The sequence below is a fragment of the Platalea leucorodia genome (assembly GCF_965183815.1).
Source record: "Platalea leucorodia genome assembly, chromosome: 9".
Taxonomy (NCBI): domain Eukaryota; kingdom Metazoa; phylum Chordata; class Aves; order Pelecaniformes; family Threskiornithidae; genus Platalea; species Platalea leucorodia.
The window spans coordinates 11,684,695-11,706,481 of record NC_138831.1 but is presented as its reverse complement, the minus strand read 5'-3'; the positions used below and the strand labels follow the sequence as shown (position 1 = coordinate 11,706,481).

The following is a 21,787-nucleotide window of genomic DNA, read 5'->3' as shown; positions in this document are numbered from 1 at the left end:
TGTGCAACTCATACCTCTGATTACAGATACAGTAATGCAGTTTATCAAGGGAATAGCTGTCTGATTGGAAAGAGTACAATGTAAGACATCATTCATAAAGAAAATACATAAACAAAGTATGCTTCTTGATAAGGACTGCTACTATAGGGGTCCTCACTGTCAGTGCTAGTCGTATCTTCAAATCTCAAATGGCAGTTTTTCTCTACGTGTCAGCCAACACTTGCCCCAGTCCAAAGAACATGGTAACAATTATATGATAGTATGATGCTTTAGGACTGTAATTTCATTATACAGCTTTCACTAACACATTGCTCTGGGCAGCTTCTCTTTAATTGTTTCTTTTTTCATCTGAATTAAAATGCCAACAGTTGGCAGGTTAAAAGAGGATAAAAACTTATTGGAGTTACCAGTGGTTCCCACTATGTCTGTAACATAGTTCTTTGCATATAAGCCCATAGACCTTTCGGATTTGCAGATGGCTCAATAAATGGGCCGAATTTCAAAAGAAGTCTCCATCCTGGCTGGAAACAGCAGGAAGCGGGCACACATTCAGTCCCTGCACCACAGTTGCCTTACTTCAAGTTCATTCCACACTGTTCATCGTGTTTAGCCCCCTTAAAATTACAATCCGTGCAAAGACATGCAGAAACATTAAAATTTCTCGTGAACAAAACTCAAAATGAGAATTATGGTTTTGCAGCTTTATAAAAGTTCTGACAAATATGACCTCATCTCTTTCACAGCCCCTGGGTAGGCTTAGGTACTTATGGAAGAATTCATTAGAAATCATGTGAGAAAGGAAGCTAAGCATGAGTGAAACACAAAGCCAGAGTGGGCTGGAAGTGCTCAAGACCTCTCTCTGGATCAGGACGGACACCTCTGCTTGCCAAAGGCTTGAAACTGTAAACCTTGTACTAAAATTGAATGCCTCATCTTGGTTTTGCTGCTGTGAACAGGAGCTTCACTACTGCTTTGAAATAGGAGGGATCTGTGTTCAGATTCTCTTCTCAGACCCCCACCTTCCCTGGCCTGGCACGTTGGTAGTGGTGGTTTTCGGTGGGGTCTCTCAGTCATGTTTAGTAAAGGCGTTCTGTTTTGTGTAAGAGTTCACTCAACCAGGAGATGATGGTGGTGAGATCTGGGGATGGGAAATGGCCGAGCTACACAGACAAAAAGGGATTTCGAAAAGACACCCATGATTGTTTTTTCCTTATTATTTATATTCCCTATCCTAGTATAGGCATCCCATCTCTAAAATGCAAGGGGTTTTATTGCAGTGAATGGGTACCACCATGATGTTTCATCTAAAAATCTGTTTATTGGACACAGATACATAATTTTGTAATTTCAGCTCTTGTCCCAGTAGCTCTGTTCAGAAATAGGGTTAAAACATTTTAAAAAATAAATAAAAAAAAAAACCTAGAAAAATTACAGGAGAATCAGTAACTTGTTTTGTTTGAACAAGGGCTAAGGGATTTCTAATCTGCAAGAAACAAATGGGATGTTGGTTTGTACTTGAGCTCAAAGAGTGAGCCCACTAAAATCTAACTATCAAAATAAAAAGCAGAGCACAGGATTTGTAAAGTTACTGTAGTGACAGGGGAAAATGAGAGATGCATAACATTGCATAAATAGTTCCTAGTACTTGCTGTATGTACCTGTAGATGGAAGCTGAGACTTTTAAATTAACAGCCAAAACCAACAAAGATATCCTCCACTTTCTGTTTCTCTCACTGCTTTGCTTGCTTGCTTCCCACAGGTCAATGGGAAGGATTTATCTAAAGCAACACACGAGCAGGCAGTGGAAGCATTCAAAACGGCCAAGGAGCCCATTGTGGTGCAGGTCCTGAGAAGAACTCCACGCACCAAGGTCTTCGCTCCTCCTCACGAGTCCCAGCTGGTAGATGTGGGCACACAGACAGATATCACTTTTGAACACATCATGGCTCTAAGCAAGATGGGCTCACCTACTCCACCCGTCTCCGTGCTAGACCCATACCTCCTACCTGAAGAGTAAGTAACAGTTTGCGAAGCCCTTGAAAATCCTTGCGTTCCTTAATGTGGCGTGTTAGGAGCAGTAACAAACTCACCTTTACTTGGTGGTGAACCTGTACTCCCAGAAGTAGCCAGGATTCATACACCATTGAGCCATAACTCAAAACATTTTCATTTTTTCTACGCACTAGCAAGCCATTACTCACATGAGTAATGCCACTGAGTCACAACATGGCCTCATAAAGCTCATTTTTTGCTGGCATTTGATGGATAAAGTTATTGCTTCTTGTAATTCCTCTCACTGCCTCTTTGGGTTGCTTATGTTTTAGCTTTATTTTTTATGGCTGCCATAAATTGTGTAATGCTAAGAGCTGCTACATTCTGTTCCAGCGTATTAATTACTTTATTATAACCCTGCAGCGATGTTACTCAAATAAATTATTTTCTAGGACTAAAATTACTTACCAGTGCTGTCATGGATGTTTTAGAATCAAATTTTAATTATTGTTAATGGTAGTTTGATGCTTTTGTACTTACAAATAAAAATGACAATTATCTCCTGGCACACACACACCACGCCCTCACACGCTGTTCAAGAGGAAAACGGCTCCCCAAGGAACCCATGCAAATTGCCTGTCATCTTGCCATGCATCTCCACGAGGGAAAAAGTAATAGAAAGGGTTCTGAACATCTCGGTTGCTGTGTGTGAGAGACCGTGATCTGGTCAGTCCACAGCAGTACCTGGGTTTGAGATGATCCTCTACATAGTGAGGGGCAGTGCTAGTGTGCACGCGTCCTGGCTGTGCAGTACAGCTCTGGAAGGGGAACCCCCCAGGGAGCCCGAGCTGTGAACATCGGCACACAAACACACCCCAGCGTGCCGCTCTGAACATCCCTGGCAGTGCTCGTAGGAAATGGAGTTTCAGAAACAGGCACCGATCCTGTACTGCTCCTAAGTAACTTTCACGGCGTGCTAACATTCGCACGTTCAGCTAGGAACTGGGCTTGGGTGTGCAATGTCTGCTCCTTCCCTGACTCTCAGTGCTGACTACTTGAAAGATGGTTCCATCAGATATTACTGCATGGCCACCTATTCCCAGGCCACTGAAAATTCAAGTATAGCTGCATGTTTTAGTGGAAACGTTTGACAAACAGCTAGCTTTGAGCTTGTTTGCAGTGAACAAGCAGCAGGGCTTGGAGCACTGTGGAGAGGACACGCATTCCTAGAGCACCTACACTGCATACCCCTGAACGCATTTGCAAGAGAGCTTTCAATACCTGCAACTTTCCAACTGCAAAACCAAATATGTGAGGAAAATGGCAAAGATTAATTCATAAGGAACCATTTAGATTGCAACATGCCTGCATAATACCAGCTCAGTCCTACCAGGTAACTTCATATTGCCCCTTGATCATTAGACATAGATTCCAACTGCTAGCACATCAGTGGCCTTACTTTGAGCAGTAGATGTTGGTCTTGACCACGCAGCCTGGCTGACGGCTGTCCCTGCGTACAAGGGCAGCCAGTTCGCTCTTCACGTGTGCTGTCACCCAGCACGTGCAAGCAGAGTCATTTTTTCCTAATGCTTCCTGTAACTTCTCCAAATCCCATTCAAATTAATCTCGCCCGTGTATAACAACTTGGGTACCTTAGCCAATTAGCTGATGCTGTTATGTAAATAGCCTCACACTTAGAAAGAACCACGTAGCTAGTTAACAGAGAATTAAAGGGAGTTTACTTTCATTGCAGAAATAAAATTCCAGCATAGAAAAAAGCGATCACAAGGGCATTACACTGCTTACAACTTCCAAAGTGTAGACAGTGAAGCTGTCAGAGAGCTCTAGTTGGGAAAAGCAGCGTGCCAATAGTGAATGGCAATATGAAGAGTGGTGCGTATTTAAATATTTAAATCATTATGCACAGTCTGTTGCATTCAAATCAATCAATAGAATGCTGTTGATCCAAATAGTTGGGTGGCAAATTATTTTTATAATACTTAGCAATTTGATACAATTTTGTGTCTTTAAGGCAAAGTAAAAATACCAAACAAGTAGGCAAGGATGATTTTACTTACATGGCTGCAAATAACCTAAGCTTATAAGTAAATAATCTAGTATTCCCTCTCATCTTGAATCCTGGCAAATATCTGCCCACTTAGCTGTTACCTGGTGCCCCTCACCCTACTTTGCTGCTATTCCCTCTCTATATCTTTTCCTCAAGTCAGCGTTACATTTGGAGAAAAATCATTAATACATGCTAAGACTCTTTACAAGTCTCTCATTCATCATCAGGTACCAAATGTTTTAGTCTCCTCTTATAATACATGTAATTTTTGTTTAATACATTTATTGATGTAAATGGTATAGCATATATAATTAACCACATGCAACTTCTTGCTTTGGTTGTTAGTCCATCATGTTCAGCATGACTTGCTATAAGCTTGGAAGGGATTAATATGCTAACTAGAGTACTGAGCGCCGTCCTAAAATACACCTTTTTTCCCCAGCCATCCATCAGTGCATGAATATTATGACCCAAATGACTACATGGGAGGAATTCATCAAGAAATGGACCGAGATGAGCTGGAATTAGAGGTACTTGGTCTTTAGTAACTAATTTCACTTACTGAAAGTTTCACATGTGCGTATTATGGTCTTTATATCGTGTATAAAGTGAAAAGACATTTCAAAGCAGTTATTTGTAATAACATTGCTCATTAGTTAGTTTGCTGGTTGCAAACCTTACTGATACCTTTAGCAGCGTATTTAACTATGTGCCAAAGACTGATGAGCCAGATCTTCAGCTAACAAATTTACATAAATAATGAAGTCATTGATTCCATTAATCAAATTCTGTATAACTATGCTGATTTAGACTTTCTGAAAATCTGAAAGACTTGCAAGTTTGCTGAGTGGCAGGACCTGTTCCACAGAGTCACAGTAAAAATGTACGAGTTTCCCTTAAATATTCCCCAGCTGAGAAACAGATGTTCTTGATCATATAATTTAGAAGTATTTTAAGTTTACAAGACAAGACCAAAATAGATGTGCCACTACACTAAGCTGTTCCTCCCTTTTTCATTCCTGAAAAGTTACATATGTATACATATAAAATTATAGATAATAAAAGTTGAACCAGTCATGAAGGTATGCAAGTCCATTTTTCCTGCCAAATCTTCAAAAAATCACTTTTGGTTTTAGTACTTGTATATCCATCAGAAGTTCATCTTCAGTTTTCTCATTCATAATTTTAATAATCTGCTCCTAGCCATTCAGAGTACAGCATATAAATTGTGGGCCTTAGTTCTGCAAGACACTTAAGCAGTACTGACCCACTGAAGTGTTTTTAATTGTTTGTAATAAATAGCAGTAAAGTATCTCAATAGTTTTAAATACTGCCAGCAATGTCTGACCCAGCTAATCCATTCAAGATTATCAGTAAGTGAATAGTTTACTCTTGGCTTGCTTGCACTTTTGATTTCTTAGATCCTGGTCCTGCTAATGCTTATTTGTCAAAGCGAGCGATGCTGACCTGTCTGTAGCTCTGTTTAAATCAGTGGTAGGTTTTTCAACAGCTTCAACGGGAGCAGAGTTCAGTTGTTCTACGAGCGTGAAGTTGTTCCCTTCTATAAAAGCATTTGCAGGATCAAGGAATAAAACCCCATAAAAAGTTTGCGAGCTGTTGTCAAATTCTGCAGATCTGGTAGTAATTCACCTCTGTATACAAACGCAAATCAAAGTCAGGATAAAATTAAAGTGCCAGTAAAACAAATGCTGTTTAGCAGACGTCAAGGCCTTACTTTTCAAACAAGTGCCTTTTTTTTCTTAAATAAAACCAAATACAATACAGATTTCAGTCTTAAGGGAAAATGTAGAACAAATTAGTATTTTCTGCCAGTGTCTTTTCAAAATCTATCTTTTAGGAAATCTAATATTGTGGATAAATTATATTGCTTCCACTAGAAGGTCAACCAGTTGAGCTGAAAACAGTGTAAACGCACGCACTTCAGTAGCCAGACATTAATATGCCTTAAATCACAACATTAATAATTTTGACATTGATATAGTACTTAATGGCAAAAGGTGATCAGCTCAGTAACACAAGGACATGAACATTAGAAGAGGCTCTGTAGCCTAATAGTATTTCTTAAAAACCACTAAAGATTCTTGTTCAAATCACAGAGACTATGATCAATGGTAAGGTCAAAGTGCTAACAGGGACTCAACCGGCTAGTTGCTTTTTTGTTTGCCTTTTGATAGATACGTTTTAAAAGACCACAAAGGCACTGTTTCATTGACTGCAGCAGGAATGTCTAAAGTGAGAAAGCCATCAAGTCAGCCTTCTGGGCTTCTATGTCCATAAAATGTGCTTTGAATTTAAATCAGAAGCTCCTCATCTAAACTTTTATGGTCTATAACTGACTGCTTAGTGATTTGTAACAAGTAAACAAGACAAAAACAGTGAAATACCCAAGTTCGCAACAAGCTTCTAATGTAAATATCCGTAGGAAGGAATTTATCCTGGCAGTATCGCCAAGACACCAAAATTGTGTTCTTGGTTTTATCTCTCAACATTTATCTTAAAATTGATGACTCAGAGGTAACTGCCATATATTCCCTGCTACAAAAATAAATAAATACCATTTCTTTTCTTTTGAAGTTTACATGCCACAAGGAGGGAGGGACTAAATCCTGAACTACTATTTTATTATAAATTAAAAGTACATTCATTCTTCACAGAGGCCCAAGCCAGAAGTCATTTCAGGTTCATAAAGGAAGAATAATGTCACTCCAGGATTCCCCAGCAGCGTTACGCATTAATATGTTTATTCAAACAAGTCTGTCCAGCTGTCAGACATGCAGCCCAAGCGAGGGCTTTCTCAGTGTGCTAGTTTTCTCAGATTACAAAGGAGAACATTCTACATCAAAAAGGGGGCTTGTTCTCTCACTTTTGACTTTCTGTCTTTACCCTTTCCTATAAGCAACTAGTATGTAGGTCTTGCTTTCTCTCCGAGTAGAGAACGGAACTGAACTCAGCTGAATGGCTAGCTGAGACTAAGTACAGCTTCAAGATGAAAAAGTACATTAAATGTTTGCTAACTGCTAAGAAATCTCCCTTCTGATACACTCACTCCATCTTTGACAGAAGCGAAGTTTTCACTTGAAAAGCCTGAAGGAGGACAACAAATTCACTCAAACAGCTTTTTGCCCTCCCAGCGCACAGCTCGCACAGTGTTCCTGGCATGAACCCACAACGTCGGATCAGCAAAAAATGAACGCACTGAGCACCAAAATCCATGCTTCCAAATTTGAAATTAATACTTCTCTGCTTTTAGGAAACCATACATAAAAGCTGAGTGCCAGGGTTTCAAGCTCTCCGCTTTACTGTACTTTGCTACTTGGGTTGAAAGTTTTCTTCTGTTTCTCCAATAATCCATTTGCAAGGGAGGGGAGGAGGCGAGAGGTAACTATCTGGATATGGGCATCACTAGGCTCCATCACAGGCACTCTGCAATTTTTATTCCATCTTGCTTGTAAAGTATTTGAAAGCATCTCTTATGCGAATATATTTCTTCTCAATGGAAAACTCCTGCTCTGCAGGGAGTTGCACTGATCAGGAGCTTCTCAAGGCATTAGTATGTCTCTGAATACAAAAGACTCCAGCCCTAGCAGTCCTGCTCAGGCGGTGATTGAATATGTAAAGGTGTAAAAAGCAGCACCTTCCTTCAGCCTCACAACTGTACTTTCCAAGACAAGTATTTGTATATTCTTTGTCTGAAACAAATCCAAAAGTGGCAAAACATTTCAACATGCTGACAGGCTAAGACTGAAAGGTTGTCCTCCCTTACCTTTTAGGAGGACTTCAACCTGGCCTTAACACCTCTTACTGCATGAGAAAGGTCTTAATCACGGACCATTGGCCATCTGCTCGGCAAAGAGCCTGGGCATCCTTCGAGTTACCTTATTTAGGCATCCTAAATCCCTTTCATCAGGGTGACAGGCACTTTTCTTCAGCCTTCCCCAGCACCACTGATGACTTAAGCTAGTCCAGTCTCTGTGGTCCATCAGAGAATTACCATCAGAGAGCCGGGCAGGCACAGGAACCTCCAGATAGATTTTTACTTCTCCTCTAGGGCAAAGAATTCTGGAAAGAAAACCTGTTTTATAAAATTTTCTTCTCTGAGAAGTGGAGGGGTGGGGCTTTTGCTTTTTACCTATGTTGAAAACCACATCCACGTGAAAAGACAAATGTAAAGATCGCTTTCTTAGCTTCCAAGACAGCAAGAACAAGATTTTTCCTCCTGCTGTACCAGGGTCAGTTGCCAAAATGCAGTGAGAAGGCCTCACGCAGTATAAAAGGAAATAGTTCTTTATATTTATTTCCCTGACATTTTTTTCTGGTGAAACCTATTAATGGAATAGCAAAAAAGTGGGCCCTGCTGGTCAGTTATGTCAGAAGTCAGCGTAGAAAAATAAACCACCACTTTTTACAGAGAGAGACAAAAGGACAGAGTACTTACCATGCAAGCTTTGGATAATGCTTTCTGAATGTTTGAACTTTTTTTACCCACTGTTGTCCTCTCATTTCAGATTTCTACTGCTCATTTCTGTCTTCTTAGAGAAAGGACTTTGATTTTTATAAATTTGCAGCCAAGCCATAATTTTAAATCAGCAGTACAATAATTCAATAATCTGTTGCAAATGAGGGATCCTCTGAGCTCATAGAGGTTAATTTACTATTATCACTTACTCCTAATTCATTATTATGAGCGGTTGCAGGTATAATGTCATAGTACATGTTCATTTCTTCTTGTCTTGCTACCATGCCATATGGGTTTCGGTAACTAGCTCTTTGAGCCCTCCTTGGCTCTACATTTGATACGGAGCCAATAATCTTTCAGACAGTTCTCTTGTGCAGACTCTGTTTTGAAATAGCATACAAAAACTTCTGTTGAACATCTCTCAAAATGTCACTTTTACCTGATCGAAAGAAGCAGATTTTAATTATCTGTATGTGTAAAAGTTGTATCATATATGAAATTTTTACATTTATCATATTAACACAGCCCCGCCGTTACCGCACTCTATGGATGCCACCATTGTCTGCTAACTAATTTCTGCAGATCTAGACCAGGTGTTGAATACTTCAGTGCCTCCCTTCTGCAATGTAGATGGCTGATACGTTTCATATTATTTTATGCAGAGTTCACGACAACAGTATCTGAGCCCCAGCTGAGCACTAAATATTCTTTCCTCTCAAGCCCGTAGAGACAGACAGAGCACGTGTCTCGCAGGGTCCCTGGAAGCAGTCCAGCGGCTGCTCTGCACGCAGCGGCTGCTGTCTGCAGCGGGAGTGCAGAACGCTGCAGGCTTGCAGGATCAGGCCCCTGGGCTCTCCCGAAGCATAACGCTGAAGACAGAGGAGTAAGAAATGGCAAAGTCCAGTGGCATTGCAAACACGTGAACTTACACCTTCAAAGTTCTCTAGGCCCATATTAATTCCTAGAGTTTAATTGATTCCTGGTGCAATTACACAAGCTACCACAATACCCGTACTTGCAGGCGCCAGTTTTGTGTTCCGCGTTCCCTTTTCATGTATCTGTGCGTTACACAGACTCTACTCTGAACACAGGGAATAATCTTTGCTTTGAAGACTCTGGAGTTGGTTCTTCAACTCCAACTGGAATTGCACACTTTTATCTCTCAAATATTTCAAACCTTTATGATTATATTAAAACTTTATTGATGGAAAGACCCACAGAAAGCAGCTGTTCCTGTCTTTAAGTACACAAAATTATCATATTTGGGTAGCATCAAACCCACGACTCTTTTCCTACCAAGCACTAGAGGGATTGTACCCAAGGGTAAATCTGTCAAGTAATTACTCATAAAAATTCAGATTCTAAACACCTGCTCTAAGAATTTTTTGTTTGCTTTAGCTTTTTGCTGCTTTATTTGTGAGCATGTTTTTAAACAATATATATCTGTTTTCCTTTTAAAATATATGTTTAATTTACCAGATGATGTATTACCTTCTAGTATATCACAGGTGATGTCTTGGATGGTGCGTTTTAAATGTAAACCCATCCTTATTTTTTAATCATAATAATACACTTCATAGTTATATTAAGTTGGAAAAACACCTTTTGTTATTCAAAACACGCAGCAAGTAAGAATAAAACTAATAGCTTGCTCTCAACTCTCCTTCCACTCCAAAAGGTACTAGCAAGTATTTATGGTTACATAGGATCTATTTAAATAATGGCCAAAGTCACCATGCTTTTTTGGGGGTTTTTTATGGTTGTTTTTTTTTTATTTAAACATCATATATATTTTTCCACTACCAGTATGACAAACAGTATAATGAGTTACAGCACTAGTTTCTTGCTACTATTTCACTGCCACATTTTCAAATGAGTAAACTATATAAAAACTTTCCTCAAGACATAAAATCTTTTTGTTAAAGCATGCAGGACATGTGGGAATCATTCTAGGCCTGAATTAGGCCCAAGGCACAAATTCCCACCTCGTCCCCAGTTCACACCATGATCAAATGCAGAATAAACGCATTGAGTGCAGTGGCGTTCCCAATGATCAAATGAGATCAGAATCGAATCCACTTTGTCTCATCTTTTCTTCTGAAGAATTTCCATCTCCTTTCTAGAAAGTCCCAAAAGCTTTAGAAATCTGAAAAAAAAAAACCCTACTATTGTGCTCAAACCTTTAAGTAACAAAAGAGGGAGAAAAAGAGCAGCAGTTCACCATGGATGCTATTGATTGAAACCATTTAAATGCCATCTGAAATGTCACTGGCATTTACGGCTATGTTTCTTTTAAAAAAAAAAAAAATTACACGTGTTGACAAGTAAATAACATGAGATTGCTGATCTTGGCAGCTGTCATCTAGACACGCCAATAAATTATTCATATCAGCTTGTTTTATTGTCTTGCCCCTTACAAATGGCACAGCGCAGGTCAAAACAGAGAGACATTCAGAAATAATGAGTCGTGTTATCGGGACTTATCCACTGGAACGGACGGGTCCAAGCACAAGCGTGCAGTTCAGGGTCTGCCCTTGGGCTGGGACAGCCCTCGGATCCCGCACAGGCCACGCCGTCTTTCTCAGCCTGCGTCCCTTTGCCCCTTCTGCCTGCTCCCACTCTTTCCATTCGCAGCAATGGGGCTCAAGCCCCACAGCCACCTCCTCCATCCCCCCTGGCTTGAGCCGCAGAGGAGTGGGACCTTTCAAAGCCTCGCTCGCTGCCAAGCACTCTTCTAAGGGAAGTAAAAAACACAACTACAGTTGCTATTACAGCTCTACCTATGAAGAAACATCCTTCCTCCCTATGGCAGCATCCTCAGGACTGACACAGCAGTCTCAATAAGCTGGTTACGCACATTAGGCTCCCCAGGCTCCTCAGAAGCAAGAAGGCAGAGCTGAAAGACACTACATAGATGGTCGTGCTGACTGCGCACCAGCCAGGAGCATCCCACAGCTTGTGGGTATCTCTGTAGGTTTTACAGCCCTTTATGCTAACCAGTGTCACAGAGCAGCAGAAATGTAGGAAAAAAAATAACCCACATGCAATCCTCGTGGCAAAAAAGCACAGAGGAAGAATGTGTATTTTTAAGATGGCTTAAATGTCTCCAAGACTAACAAGACCACCAAAGAGCACTAGAATGATAAACCATGACCTACTGAAACCAAACCCTTGCAAGATACTGAAGTGCTTATTATATTTCTATTACCAATACTGAATCCTTTGCTGACAATATATTGATCATCAGTCACGCTTTTGAGAAATTTATTACACCATTTCATGAAAATTACACAAGTTAAGGTAATAGAGTATTATATTCTTCTCTGAAAAGCCAGAAAATTTCCCTGCTTACAAGGAAATATATATCAGCTGTGGCAAATATTGAAATCATACTTTATAAGTATTTTAGCATTTGAAGTCTTACCACTACATGAAATATAGGTAATTTTTCTTCTTTAAGATCAATAAAAGGTCTGTTTTCAAAATGACTTCATATTGATTGAAGGGTCAAAAATGCCCCAGGTATTGATTGTCTGCATATAATCACGTTTTGCTCAGTAAGTTAACCTCGTCTACAAGTGAAATGAAAAGAGATCCACTATATCACTTAGGCAAAATATTTTCATTGTATTTGAAAAATTGCTTCCATCAGTCACCAGTGTCTCACTGACAATGTATTTTCTTTTCCTTTTTTTTTTTTTTTAAACCTCAGGAAGTAGATTTACATAGAGTGAACAGCCAGGACAAGCTTGGCCTTACCGTATGTTACAGAACGGATGATGAAGATGACATGGGTATTTATGTGAGTGAGGTAAGATTGAGCTGATTTCCATAAGGTACAATTTGTCTTTTAAGCTGCAGCGTTGGGCATTTAAGACATTTGTCTTCTGCTTGTACCATGTTCAAAAAACAGTCAGAATGCAGTAATTGGAAGAAATCTAATTATTTTTCCTTTTCTCCAAACTGAGTGAAATCCTGCATCCATTGAAGTCAAACTTCATTATATTAACATTGTGTTCATTTTTCCCCTAACACAGTCTCAGCATTCAGTTTCAGATGACGTTTTCAAAGTATTTTTAATATATTCCCCCTTTAATTTTTGTTCTCAATTATTCCAGAAACAATATAAATGGAAAAAAAAAAAAAAAAAAACAACAACAACACATTTTCATTTGCAAAGATTTGGGGCCCGTTTGTCTCTCTTTGCCCCCTTTCATGAAATAAGTAGCATTTCATATATAATCCTTTTATCACACAGATCCATTTCAAATTAATAGCAGCAGTTTGGGGAAAGAAACTCATAACTAAATCTAAAATCTTCCATTACAAATGCATCACTTAAGACACAATCCTTCCTGTTCTGTATGCAAAACCTGGTTCTAATCAGAGCACTGTGTTGTAAAGCAAAACGTTAAATTATGAGGTAAATCGATATCACGCAAACACGATGAACATACATTCTCTGAAGACACATCTCAGGAAGAAATGTTTTGGTTTTGACTTGATCGTTTTAATTTACATTTCACTTTGGCATCAGCAAGGAAGTGTCCTGTAATCACTATGCGAGACGTAACAGCAACGACGGACACGCTGGCTTGTACAGTATCAGTCATGCTACCAATACCAGGTTTACAACGGGAAGTAAATACTGAGTTCTCAAACCTCCAAAGCACTCATAGTTCTCTTATTTTGTAGATTGATCCCAACAGTATTGCTGCAAAAGATGGTCGACTCCGAGAAGGGGATCGCATTATTCAGGTATGTGTGTAAACGGTTGAAAGTCTGCTAACACACTGTAATCTGCTGCAATGTCTTTATTACAGTATAGTTTTTACGAATCCCCACACTTCAAATTAACTTTCTGAGGCTATTTCCCTTGCCTCTACCATATCTCAGTCAGATTTTGATAGTCCTGGCCAGGTAAAGCCCTATATCGGCCCTACTCTGCAGGCTGAGCGCTTTGTCAGCAGATGTCATCTGTTCCCAGCACATGTTCTGATACACTTCCACTTTTAAGTCTTCCTTCTACCACAGAAACCCTCTATTTTGGCCCAAGTAATTAGTCCTCTTTGCAGAATCTCTCCAGGCAGCCCTGTTCATTCACAGGGACGTTAGTACTTGTTCAGCAGGCCAAACGCCCGCTGCTGTGTGCCAGAGCGAGTCGTCTTCCAAGCGCCACAATCCTACGCACAGGGGCTTTGTCAGAAGTGGTCGGTCTTCTGCGCAGACGCTAACACGAGTGGAGGCCCACATCCTGTTCAGTCTCTGGGAGCAGCACCCACAGCCTCACCCGTCCCACACAAGGATGTGCCTTGTTCCTTTCCGCCCACCAGACCCGATGTTGTGATCCTGCTGCTGCCCAACTCTCCTCCTCCAGTTTCTGTCCTTGTAACAAGGCTCTGCACATCACATATAGAGGTATAGAACAGCTTCATGCATCCAGACCAACACGCTTGCCCAGCACTTACCTGAACGACACGGCTGGAGATGTGAACAGGGATTGCGCCTGGCCTGTACTGCGCTGGGATCTATCCAGCCGTGCCGTTCTGGAGAGCCCATCTCAGCAGCATTTACCTATCCCTGTGAAAGGATCTCATTCTGTTGCTCTTTTCTTTAAAGATCAATGGCATAGAGGTACAGAACCGAGAAGAAGCTGTGGCACTTCTCACCAGTGAAGAGAGCAAGAATATCTCCTTACTTGTTGCAAGACCAGAAATTCAGGTACTGTAGCAACAACAAAAAACCCCTCTCGAGTCTTAATTAAAAGAGTTGCTGTTTTGTAGAAAGCAGTTAGCACCTTCTGAAGAATTTTAACCTACCTAAATCTACCAAATCTACCTAAAACCATATCATACGGTTTGACTGAACATATATATAGTCTAAAATAATGGAATTCAGCAGTCACAGTACGTACATATATATTTTATATTAAAGTTCAATTTATAAGACATTCAGGGATTTATATATGCTGCAATGCTATTACAAACATCAGTGCAAGGTATTATGGATGGTGTCAAGCCATAGCTTTGAAGAACATACTGAACTCTAATTCCTATGGATATTGATGATTCATTCATTAGAACACCTATTATTTAGCCCTTTATACACCACCTCTTAACCTAGTTAAATACTGTCAAGAAGCATCCTCAGCTGTAATAAAAGGTTGAACCAGATCCCTCTGTAGAGCAAAGATTAGCACAGCAAAGATGTTGAACAAACAGCCAGGAGCACTATTGTTTGATCTGCCTCTGCTCCTCTGCTGTCAGAGCAACCCTTGCCAGCGCACCTGCAGACACGGGGTCGGGCTCACGACTGTCCTGTTCGCCTAGATGCTTCTGATCTTTCCCTTGGGGATAATTGAGGCTGGGACTAAAAAAGTCTTACAGACCCCTAGCAAGTATTTTTCCCTCTGGCCCTTGATGCTGCCTCGCAAGTCGCCTGTTCAAGCTTTGGGCTCCAGAGTGTTTTTATACATCCTAATCAAGTCGCGCACAAACCAAAACAGCCCCAACTCTTAGAAGTATTTCCATGGATGAAAAGGCTGGTTTTGTTTCATATATAAAGGTTTATTGAAATTAAAACCATGCTGCTGGAGGTGGAGGTGGCTGGCGGGGAGGTAGGACAGTCAATACCCACACTTCGCACAAGGAGATGTGTGCTCCTTCCCAGGACACAGCAGCACTGTCACAGGAAGGAAACTCCTAAGATTTCCCAGTCGCTTTCCACAAAGAGGGAACATAATTTATGTCAGTCTTCATTCTTTTGACAACATTTGGTTTGATTTTCCCTCCCTTTTCACATAGCTGGATGAAGGATGGATGGATGATGACAGAAATGATTTTCTGGATGACTTGCACATGGACATGTTAGAAGAACAGCACCACCAGGCAATGCAATTTACTGCCAGCATGCTTCAGCAGGTACTGCCGCTCTGTTGTGCAATGGTGTCAAAACTTCACATTGCACTCAATATTCCAATATTGAGCTTGACTGAATGCACTTAGTGTCCCGAATGACGATCAAGGCAAAAGGATTTTCTGTAAAATCAAGATATTACATGACTATCCACAAACTTCATCTGGGGGACCAAAATGTTTTCAGATGTTACCTTTTTTATTTTGCCCCTTAGAACAACATGATCACAGTTCTTCGAAATCTAACATTCTGGGCGTGAGCACCGAGAGAAGTACAAACTAGGTGTATGATAGATACAGCAGGCAGAGAGCTAACTTATAAAATTTCCTGTTTGATATGCAGGCACATACTGAAAACAGCCTGCCTCCTGAAACCTTAAAATCCAAACGGAGGACTCAGGCAAATGACTGAAATAATGTCTATATATGGGGAGAAAGGCAAAGTAAGTTTTTACGTAGCAAAGTTTATGCAGGGCCACAGATTTGGGCCTATATTCCCTATCATTCTGTCACGATTAATGCAATCATACAGTTCATGAATAGGTTTTCAATTTTTGTTTTTTTCTGGAGTTTTCTACAACGCTGCATCCTCTGTGGGAGCCACATTTTCTGAAGGGACACATTCTCACTTTGGCACCGCAGTAGAACTGGATACTTTTGTGCACCTAAGTGGGAGGAGAAACAATTTGAAAATGTGACTTCTACCACTGTTGCTATATAACTGAAAAACAGACCTCGAGTTCTTCTGGAAAGGTCATCCACAGCATGCTGTGTTTTCAGTCACCACTTCTAAATGGTAACAGGCAGAAAGTAACAGGTGACAGATTAAGAAAACTATTAAAAGATAAACACGCTGATATATTTTATGTCCTTGCAATAATTTCTCTTTCTGTCTTTTCATTTTTGCTCTTAGAAGAAGCATGAGGAGGATGGAGGTACCACAGATACAGCCACTATTTTATCTAACCAGCACGAGAAGGACAGTGGCGTGGGGCGCACAGACGACAGCACTCGCAACGATGAGAGCTCCGAGCAGGAAAACAACGCGGATGATCACACCACCTCCTCCAACACTTTAGGGAGCCAGAAGAAGCTGACATACAGTCATGACACCCTAGGAAGTGGCGATATGCAGTTCAGCAATGAATCATTTATCTCGGCTGACTGCACCGATGTCGACTTCCTTGGCATCCCCGTAGACGAATGCGAGCGATTCCGGGAACTGCTGGAACTGAAGTGCCAGGTGAAGTCTGCCAGCCCTTACAGTCTGTATTATCATAACAGCACGCTGGATATGAGCAAAAGTGACCAAGAAAGTGTTGACAGAGAGCTGGAGATGCTGAATGAGGAGCTGCGCAATATCGAGCTAGAGTGCCTGAATATTGTGAGAGCTCATAAGATGCAGCAGCTGAAAGATCAGTACCGGGAGCCCTGGATGCTACATAACAGCGGGTTCCGCAACTATAACACAAGCATCGATGTTCGCAGGCACGAGCTCTCAGACATTACGGAGCTCCCTGAGAAGTCTGACAAGGATAGCTCGAGTGCATACAACACAGGCGAAAGCTGCCGAAGCACACCACTCACGCTGGAGATTTCCCCTGACAATTCGCTGCGCAGAACTGCAGAAGGCATTAGCTGTCAAGGTAATGAGGGGGCAGTGGCATATAATGTCTCCCAAAAGAATTTATTCGCTAGCTCAGAAAGTCATGAATCCAGCAGTGGTAAATGCCATGCCTCTGCTAAAGATCCCGACCTTGGCAAGCAGCTGGAAAGCAAGGAGAGAAAAGCCAGTGATGGAAGCAAAAGCCCTACTCACGGTCAGAAACCTTCTGGCTCCTATGTCTCCCCATACCATCACTCTCCATATAAGCACGCTCATATTCCTGCCCATGCACAGCACTATCAGAGCTACATGCAGCTGATCCAACAGAAGTCAGCGGTGGAGTATGCGCAGAGCCAAATGAGCCTGGTGAGTATGTGCAAAGACTTTAATTCAAGCCAGAGCGAACCGAGGATGGAGTGGAAAGTCAAGGTCAGAAGCGATGGGACCCGCTACATTACAAAGAGGCCAGTCAGGGACAGGCTGCTGAGAGAACGTGCCATAAAGATTAAGGAGGAGCGCAGTGGTATGACTACCGATGATGATGCCATAAGCGAAATGAAGATGGGCCGTTACTGGAGCAAGGAAGAGCGGAAGCAGCATTTAGTGAAAGCGAAGGAGCAGAGGAGGCGGCGTGAGTTTATGATGCAGAGCAGGTTAGATTGCTTAAAGGAACAGCAAGGTGCAGAAGAAAAGAAAGAGATGAATATCATTGAACTGAGCCACAAAAAAATGATGAAGAAGAGAAATAAAAAAATATTTGACAATTGGATGACAATCCAAGAACTGCTAACCCACGGAACAAAGTCACCAGACGGCACACGGGTGTACAATTCCTTCCTGTCAGTGACTACTGTATAATCGCCAGTGCTAAGTTATGTACATAAAACACTACCATTGGGGTAGAAATCAATGCCTCGTTCAATGTGGCAAGATTTTTGTATATAAGATACAGTCATCGAGTTTATAGTTCAAATACTGAACTCCAACTGTGGGTGCCAGGATCTCCATTATAAAGTGGAGAGGAAGCTTGCCCATCTCCTTCAAAGGCAATATTAGCAGTGCTTTTTGGAATACTGATTGTACTTTTTTACTTGTTACCTTTTACATGAAGTGTTTAAATATCAGAAATGTATTAACCATACTTACACACAGGTAATTTGCTTAAACTATAGTCATATTAAAAGGTACCCATGCTTTTCTTTACCTAAAAAAAAAAAAAAAAAAATGCAAAAACCCCACAAAAGCAACTGCACATATCTATTTTTTGTGAAACCATATTTTGTGATATTATTTTGCTGTTCACTTCTACACAGAGTGCTGTTTATCAATATTTAGCTCAAGGTTTAAACTCAGAATTAGAGTCATTCTCTTGTAATATTTAACATTTATCAAACTGCAGTTTTTAGAGTTATGCTCGACATTTAAACATTTTTCTTTTTAAGGTTTCTGAAGAAAGTATATAGGTTTCATCTGAAAAGCCTGAAGCAAAGTACACTATACTGCAGCTTTAAAGGATTTTAAAGCATGTTTGCAAATGTTGCAACCTATTGAAAAAATGTGCATGTACAGCTAATTTGTTTATATAAGACAGTTTGTGGAATTTGAAAAGCCCATGGTAGTAACTGCTTTATAGATTTGAATGTATTGAATTATAAAAGCAGTTTCATGAAATCATCATTAGCTACAAACGTTAACAAGTAAAATGAGGTAAAATAAATTATTGTTTTATATTTCAAACTATTTTAAATTCTTTTGACTCCCTTCTGGTTTCACCACGTAGAGTATTCTTTCCTCGAGCGTAGCTCCTGTGCTGCAGAAATGCCTGGACAGCCCACTGGAGTCAGACCTAACAGAATAATCTGCCTCCTGACTTTGGGGGGAATTTGGATTGACGTTTTCTTGAGGGAAGGAGAGATGGAGGGAAGAGGCAAGAAAGAAGCACAAGGAATATCAAGAGTAGAGTCAAGCAATGCATATCTTCAACTCAGATGGCACTTAAGATGACCTCTAAGTGAGAAAGAAATAGGACTACTCTCCTGTTTTGCTTTGTTTTGTGGTTTCTCAGTGGTATATAAAACCCACCTACAAACTTCAGGGTGGGTTTGCATTAAAAACAGACAATACATAAACTAAAGTATATATAAATTAACACAAATATATAAATTAAAAGAGATGGTGAAAAAAGACAAAAACTAAATGTCAAAGAGGTATCACACTTCTTTTCTTATTTTCTATTTCTAATTAGGAATTCAGATATAAATTGGAATATTCTGCTGGATTAAGTAATGTAGACTCATTACGAATAGCTCCCAGTTTCTCCATCCCCTCTCCCTTTTCCCTTGCCCCCACAGAAAACTTACTCCCAAACCCTTCTAAGTTCTTGTTCTGGACACTTCTGTCATAACTATACAGAGCAAAAATGATAATGATAGAAGTGAAAAGTTGGAAAGGGAGAGATTAACAGCTTTCTCAGTGCCTATTTTGTCTGTTATCAAGAAGCAAACAATGGATTTGTTCTGGTTTGTTTTTTCCACTCCCTTTGTGGACCAGCACTGAATTAGCACTGAATGTATGTCTAACATGTTCCACAGTAAATTCTTTTACATACCTGAAAATGCATCTTCAGCCCATGTAAACTGTCACTGCCCCTTGAAATCTGGCACTCATGTCAATAAGCCTCTGTAAATTTATCGTCAAACAATATTTTCCTTTGGGATAAAGTACTAGGCCTACTGCAGTCTATGAAAGATTTTCTGTTGACTTTGTTAGAGCTAGGATTTCACCTGACATACTACCAGCCATTATTATCACAAGTGGTACAATAGGAAAAATATACCATTTTCACAACACACTGCCTTCAATGTAAGACGCTTGCTATCTCTGTCTCAAATCTGTTCTACTTTGAGCTCATGTTCCCGTCATCCCAATTGCAGGTGTGAGAGCCATAGCAAAACACTGCCTCTCCTCAAGTTCAGCAATTCAGATGCACAGGCAGAGCTAGGATTAGTGTGGAATCACAATCCTTAAACCAGGCGTGAAAAGACAGTTAAGCCATCTTTAGTCTACCTGGAAATACTAGAGTAAGATCTGAAATGCTCTAATGAGGAAGAATTATCATCGAGGTGTTCCTCATAACAATAGGCTCCTTTGGAATAACTTCACAGGTAATGGTTCCTTTGGGCATCAGCGATATAAATGCTGAGCATTGTATGCATGTGTGTAACAGCAGAAACGTGTTTGGGAATTCAAGTGTGATGTGTAGAAATGACACCAAAGCATCAACAGTATAAAATTTACATTCTTTACGATGTTGAAATAAAATTATTGGCCAAGAATTATTCTCACACCTTTTGAGTTTTTCCTCACTAAACATTTGTTGTTATTTTGGTCAGTTAAAAATCACCTCTCCTTTAGTATTATGATTTATTGACTAGCATCAGTTTGCAGATTCCACCAGTTATCCTGGAAATCCGGGCAAAAGCTTTGCAAACTGCAGATTTTCCTTTTTCTTTCTCAGTTATCTTATCACACACCCTTTTTCACTGCCTTATCGAAGTACTTAATGCGGTGTTGAAAAGGGAGATTTGGAGTCTTTTTATTGCTTGCAAGGAAACATTGGAAATTACCATAATGTCAGTCCAAACCTGACCTCGTTACAGTGAAATGAATCAGACTAGAAAGCAGCCTTTGATGCCTAAGAGGAAATATTTCATCCAACAGCTTTTCTAGAAGTTACATATAGTACCTACCCCAGTGCTTAAAAGATAACAACTGAAATTGTTGTTCTAGTTGCCTACAGGACCTCTCATGCAAGAAATCTCCACGCAACAGTGGAGATTGCATCTCTTGTCTTACTACAGGCTTTACTTGAAACCCAACGCTCTCCACCAGCTGCTGCACCCCGCTGCAGAGCAACAGAGCCATCCTCACCGTCTGGGCACGGGGTCCTGTCCCACAGCAAGATGCTGACTCAGTGTGGTGGGTTGACCCTGGCTGGACACTCAGCTGCAAGCCCAGTTACTCAGACTCCTGCAGGGATCAGCACTGGGAGATGTGCTCCTTCCGTTGGGAAGGCTCATTCCAGGTGTTTTTTGACATTCATTTAAACCTGGAAGAGCTAAAGGGAGTATTGCTCACCTGAAAGTATAAATCTTCATTTCCCTTCCTCCTCAGCCACTTAACTAAGTGTAATCTCAAGCTCGGGTGATAACTGAGCCCAGAATAGTACACACGCAGGGAGAGATCCTAAATACACAAAGGGGGAACAAGCAACTGCCAAGCAGCCCGAGAGGTTTTCCCAGAGCCTCTCACAGAGCCCCGGTGCGCAGCTCCCCGGAGGCTCTCACGCAGCCATTACTCGTTCGACTGCCCCGCGCCCCGTCTCCACTTCTGCCACGGTAGCAGTACGACACGGTTACAGACCAACACCGCCGTCCCCGTCCTGTGCCAACACGCGCCCCTGCGGCGAACCAGAGGCATCAACAGAATGCCCTGGATACAGGTTGGTGCAGAATTTGACCTGATGCTTTCAATAAAAATAGGCTCTGTGTCAAACTGGGGTCAGTTTCCCTAAATTGCAGAACATCTCCCAGACGTAAGATACGTAAAAGACTCATTTGCGAATAGGGTTTAAATCTGCGTGGAATCACCCAGTTTAGATGTGCACCGAAATGGGAAAGCCCTGAACCAAACCTAACAGCATCTTTTTGTAAATTAAAAGAAGAGAACTT

The 21,787-nt window shown here is 40.9% G+C and overlaps 1 protein-coding gene across 2 annotated transcripts in view; it reads left to right on the top strand.

Annotated features, from left to right (window-relative positions):
• Window positions 1-20,380, top strand: part of PDZRN3 (PDZ domain containing ring finger 3) — a gene marked incomplete at its 5' end in the record, with an annotated part of 148,937 nt that extends 128,557 nt beyond the window's left edge. For both annotated transcript variants that reach the window (XM_082321693.1, XM_082321694.1), the window contains 7 exons: window positions 1,760-2,013; window positions 4,503-4,590; window positions 12,250-12,348; window positions 13,233-13,295; window positions 14,157-14,258; window positions 15,341-15,457; window positions 16,365-20,380. In XM_082321693.1, the coding sequence (XP_082177819.1) occupies window positions 1,760-2,013; window positions 4,503-4,590; window positions 12,250-12,348; window positions 13,233-13,295; window positions 14,157-14,258; window positions 15,341-15,457; window positions 16,365-17,915 (2,274 nt within the window). In that variant the 3' untranslated portion in view covers window positions 17,916-20,380. The remainder of the gene's footprint in view (window positions 1-1,759; window positions 2,014-4,502; window positions 4,591-12,249; window positions 12,349-13,232; window positions 13,296-14,156; window positions 14,259-15,340; window positions 15,458-16,364) is intronic.
• Window positions 20,381-21,787: the final 1,407 nt, after the last annotated feature.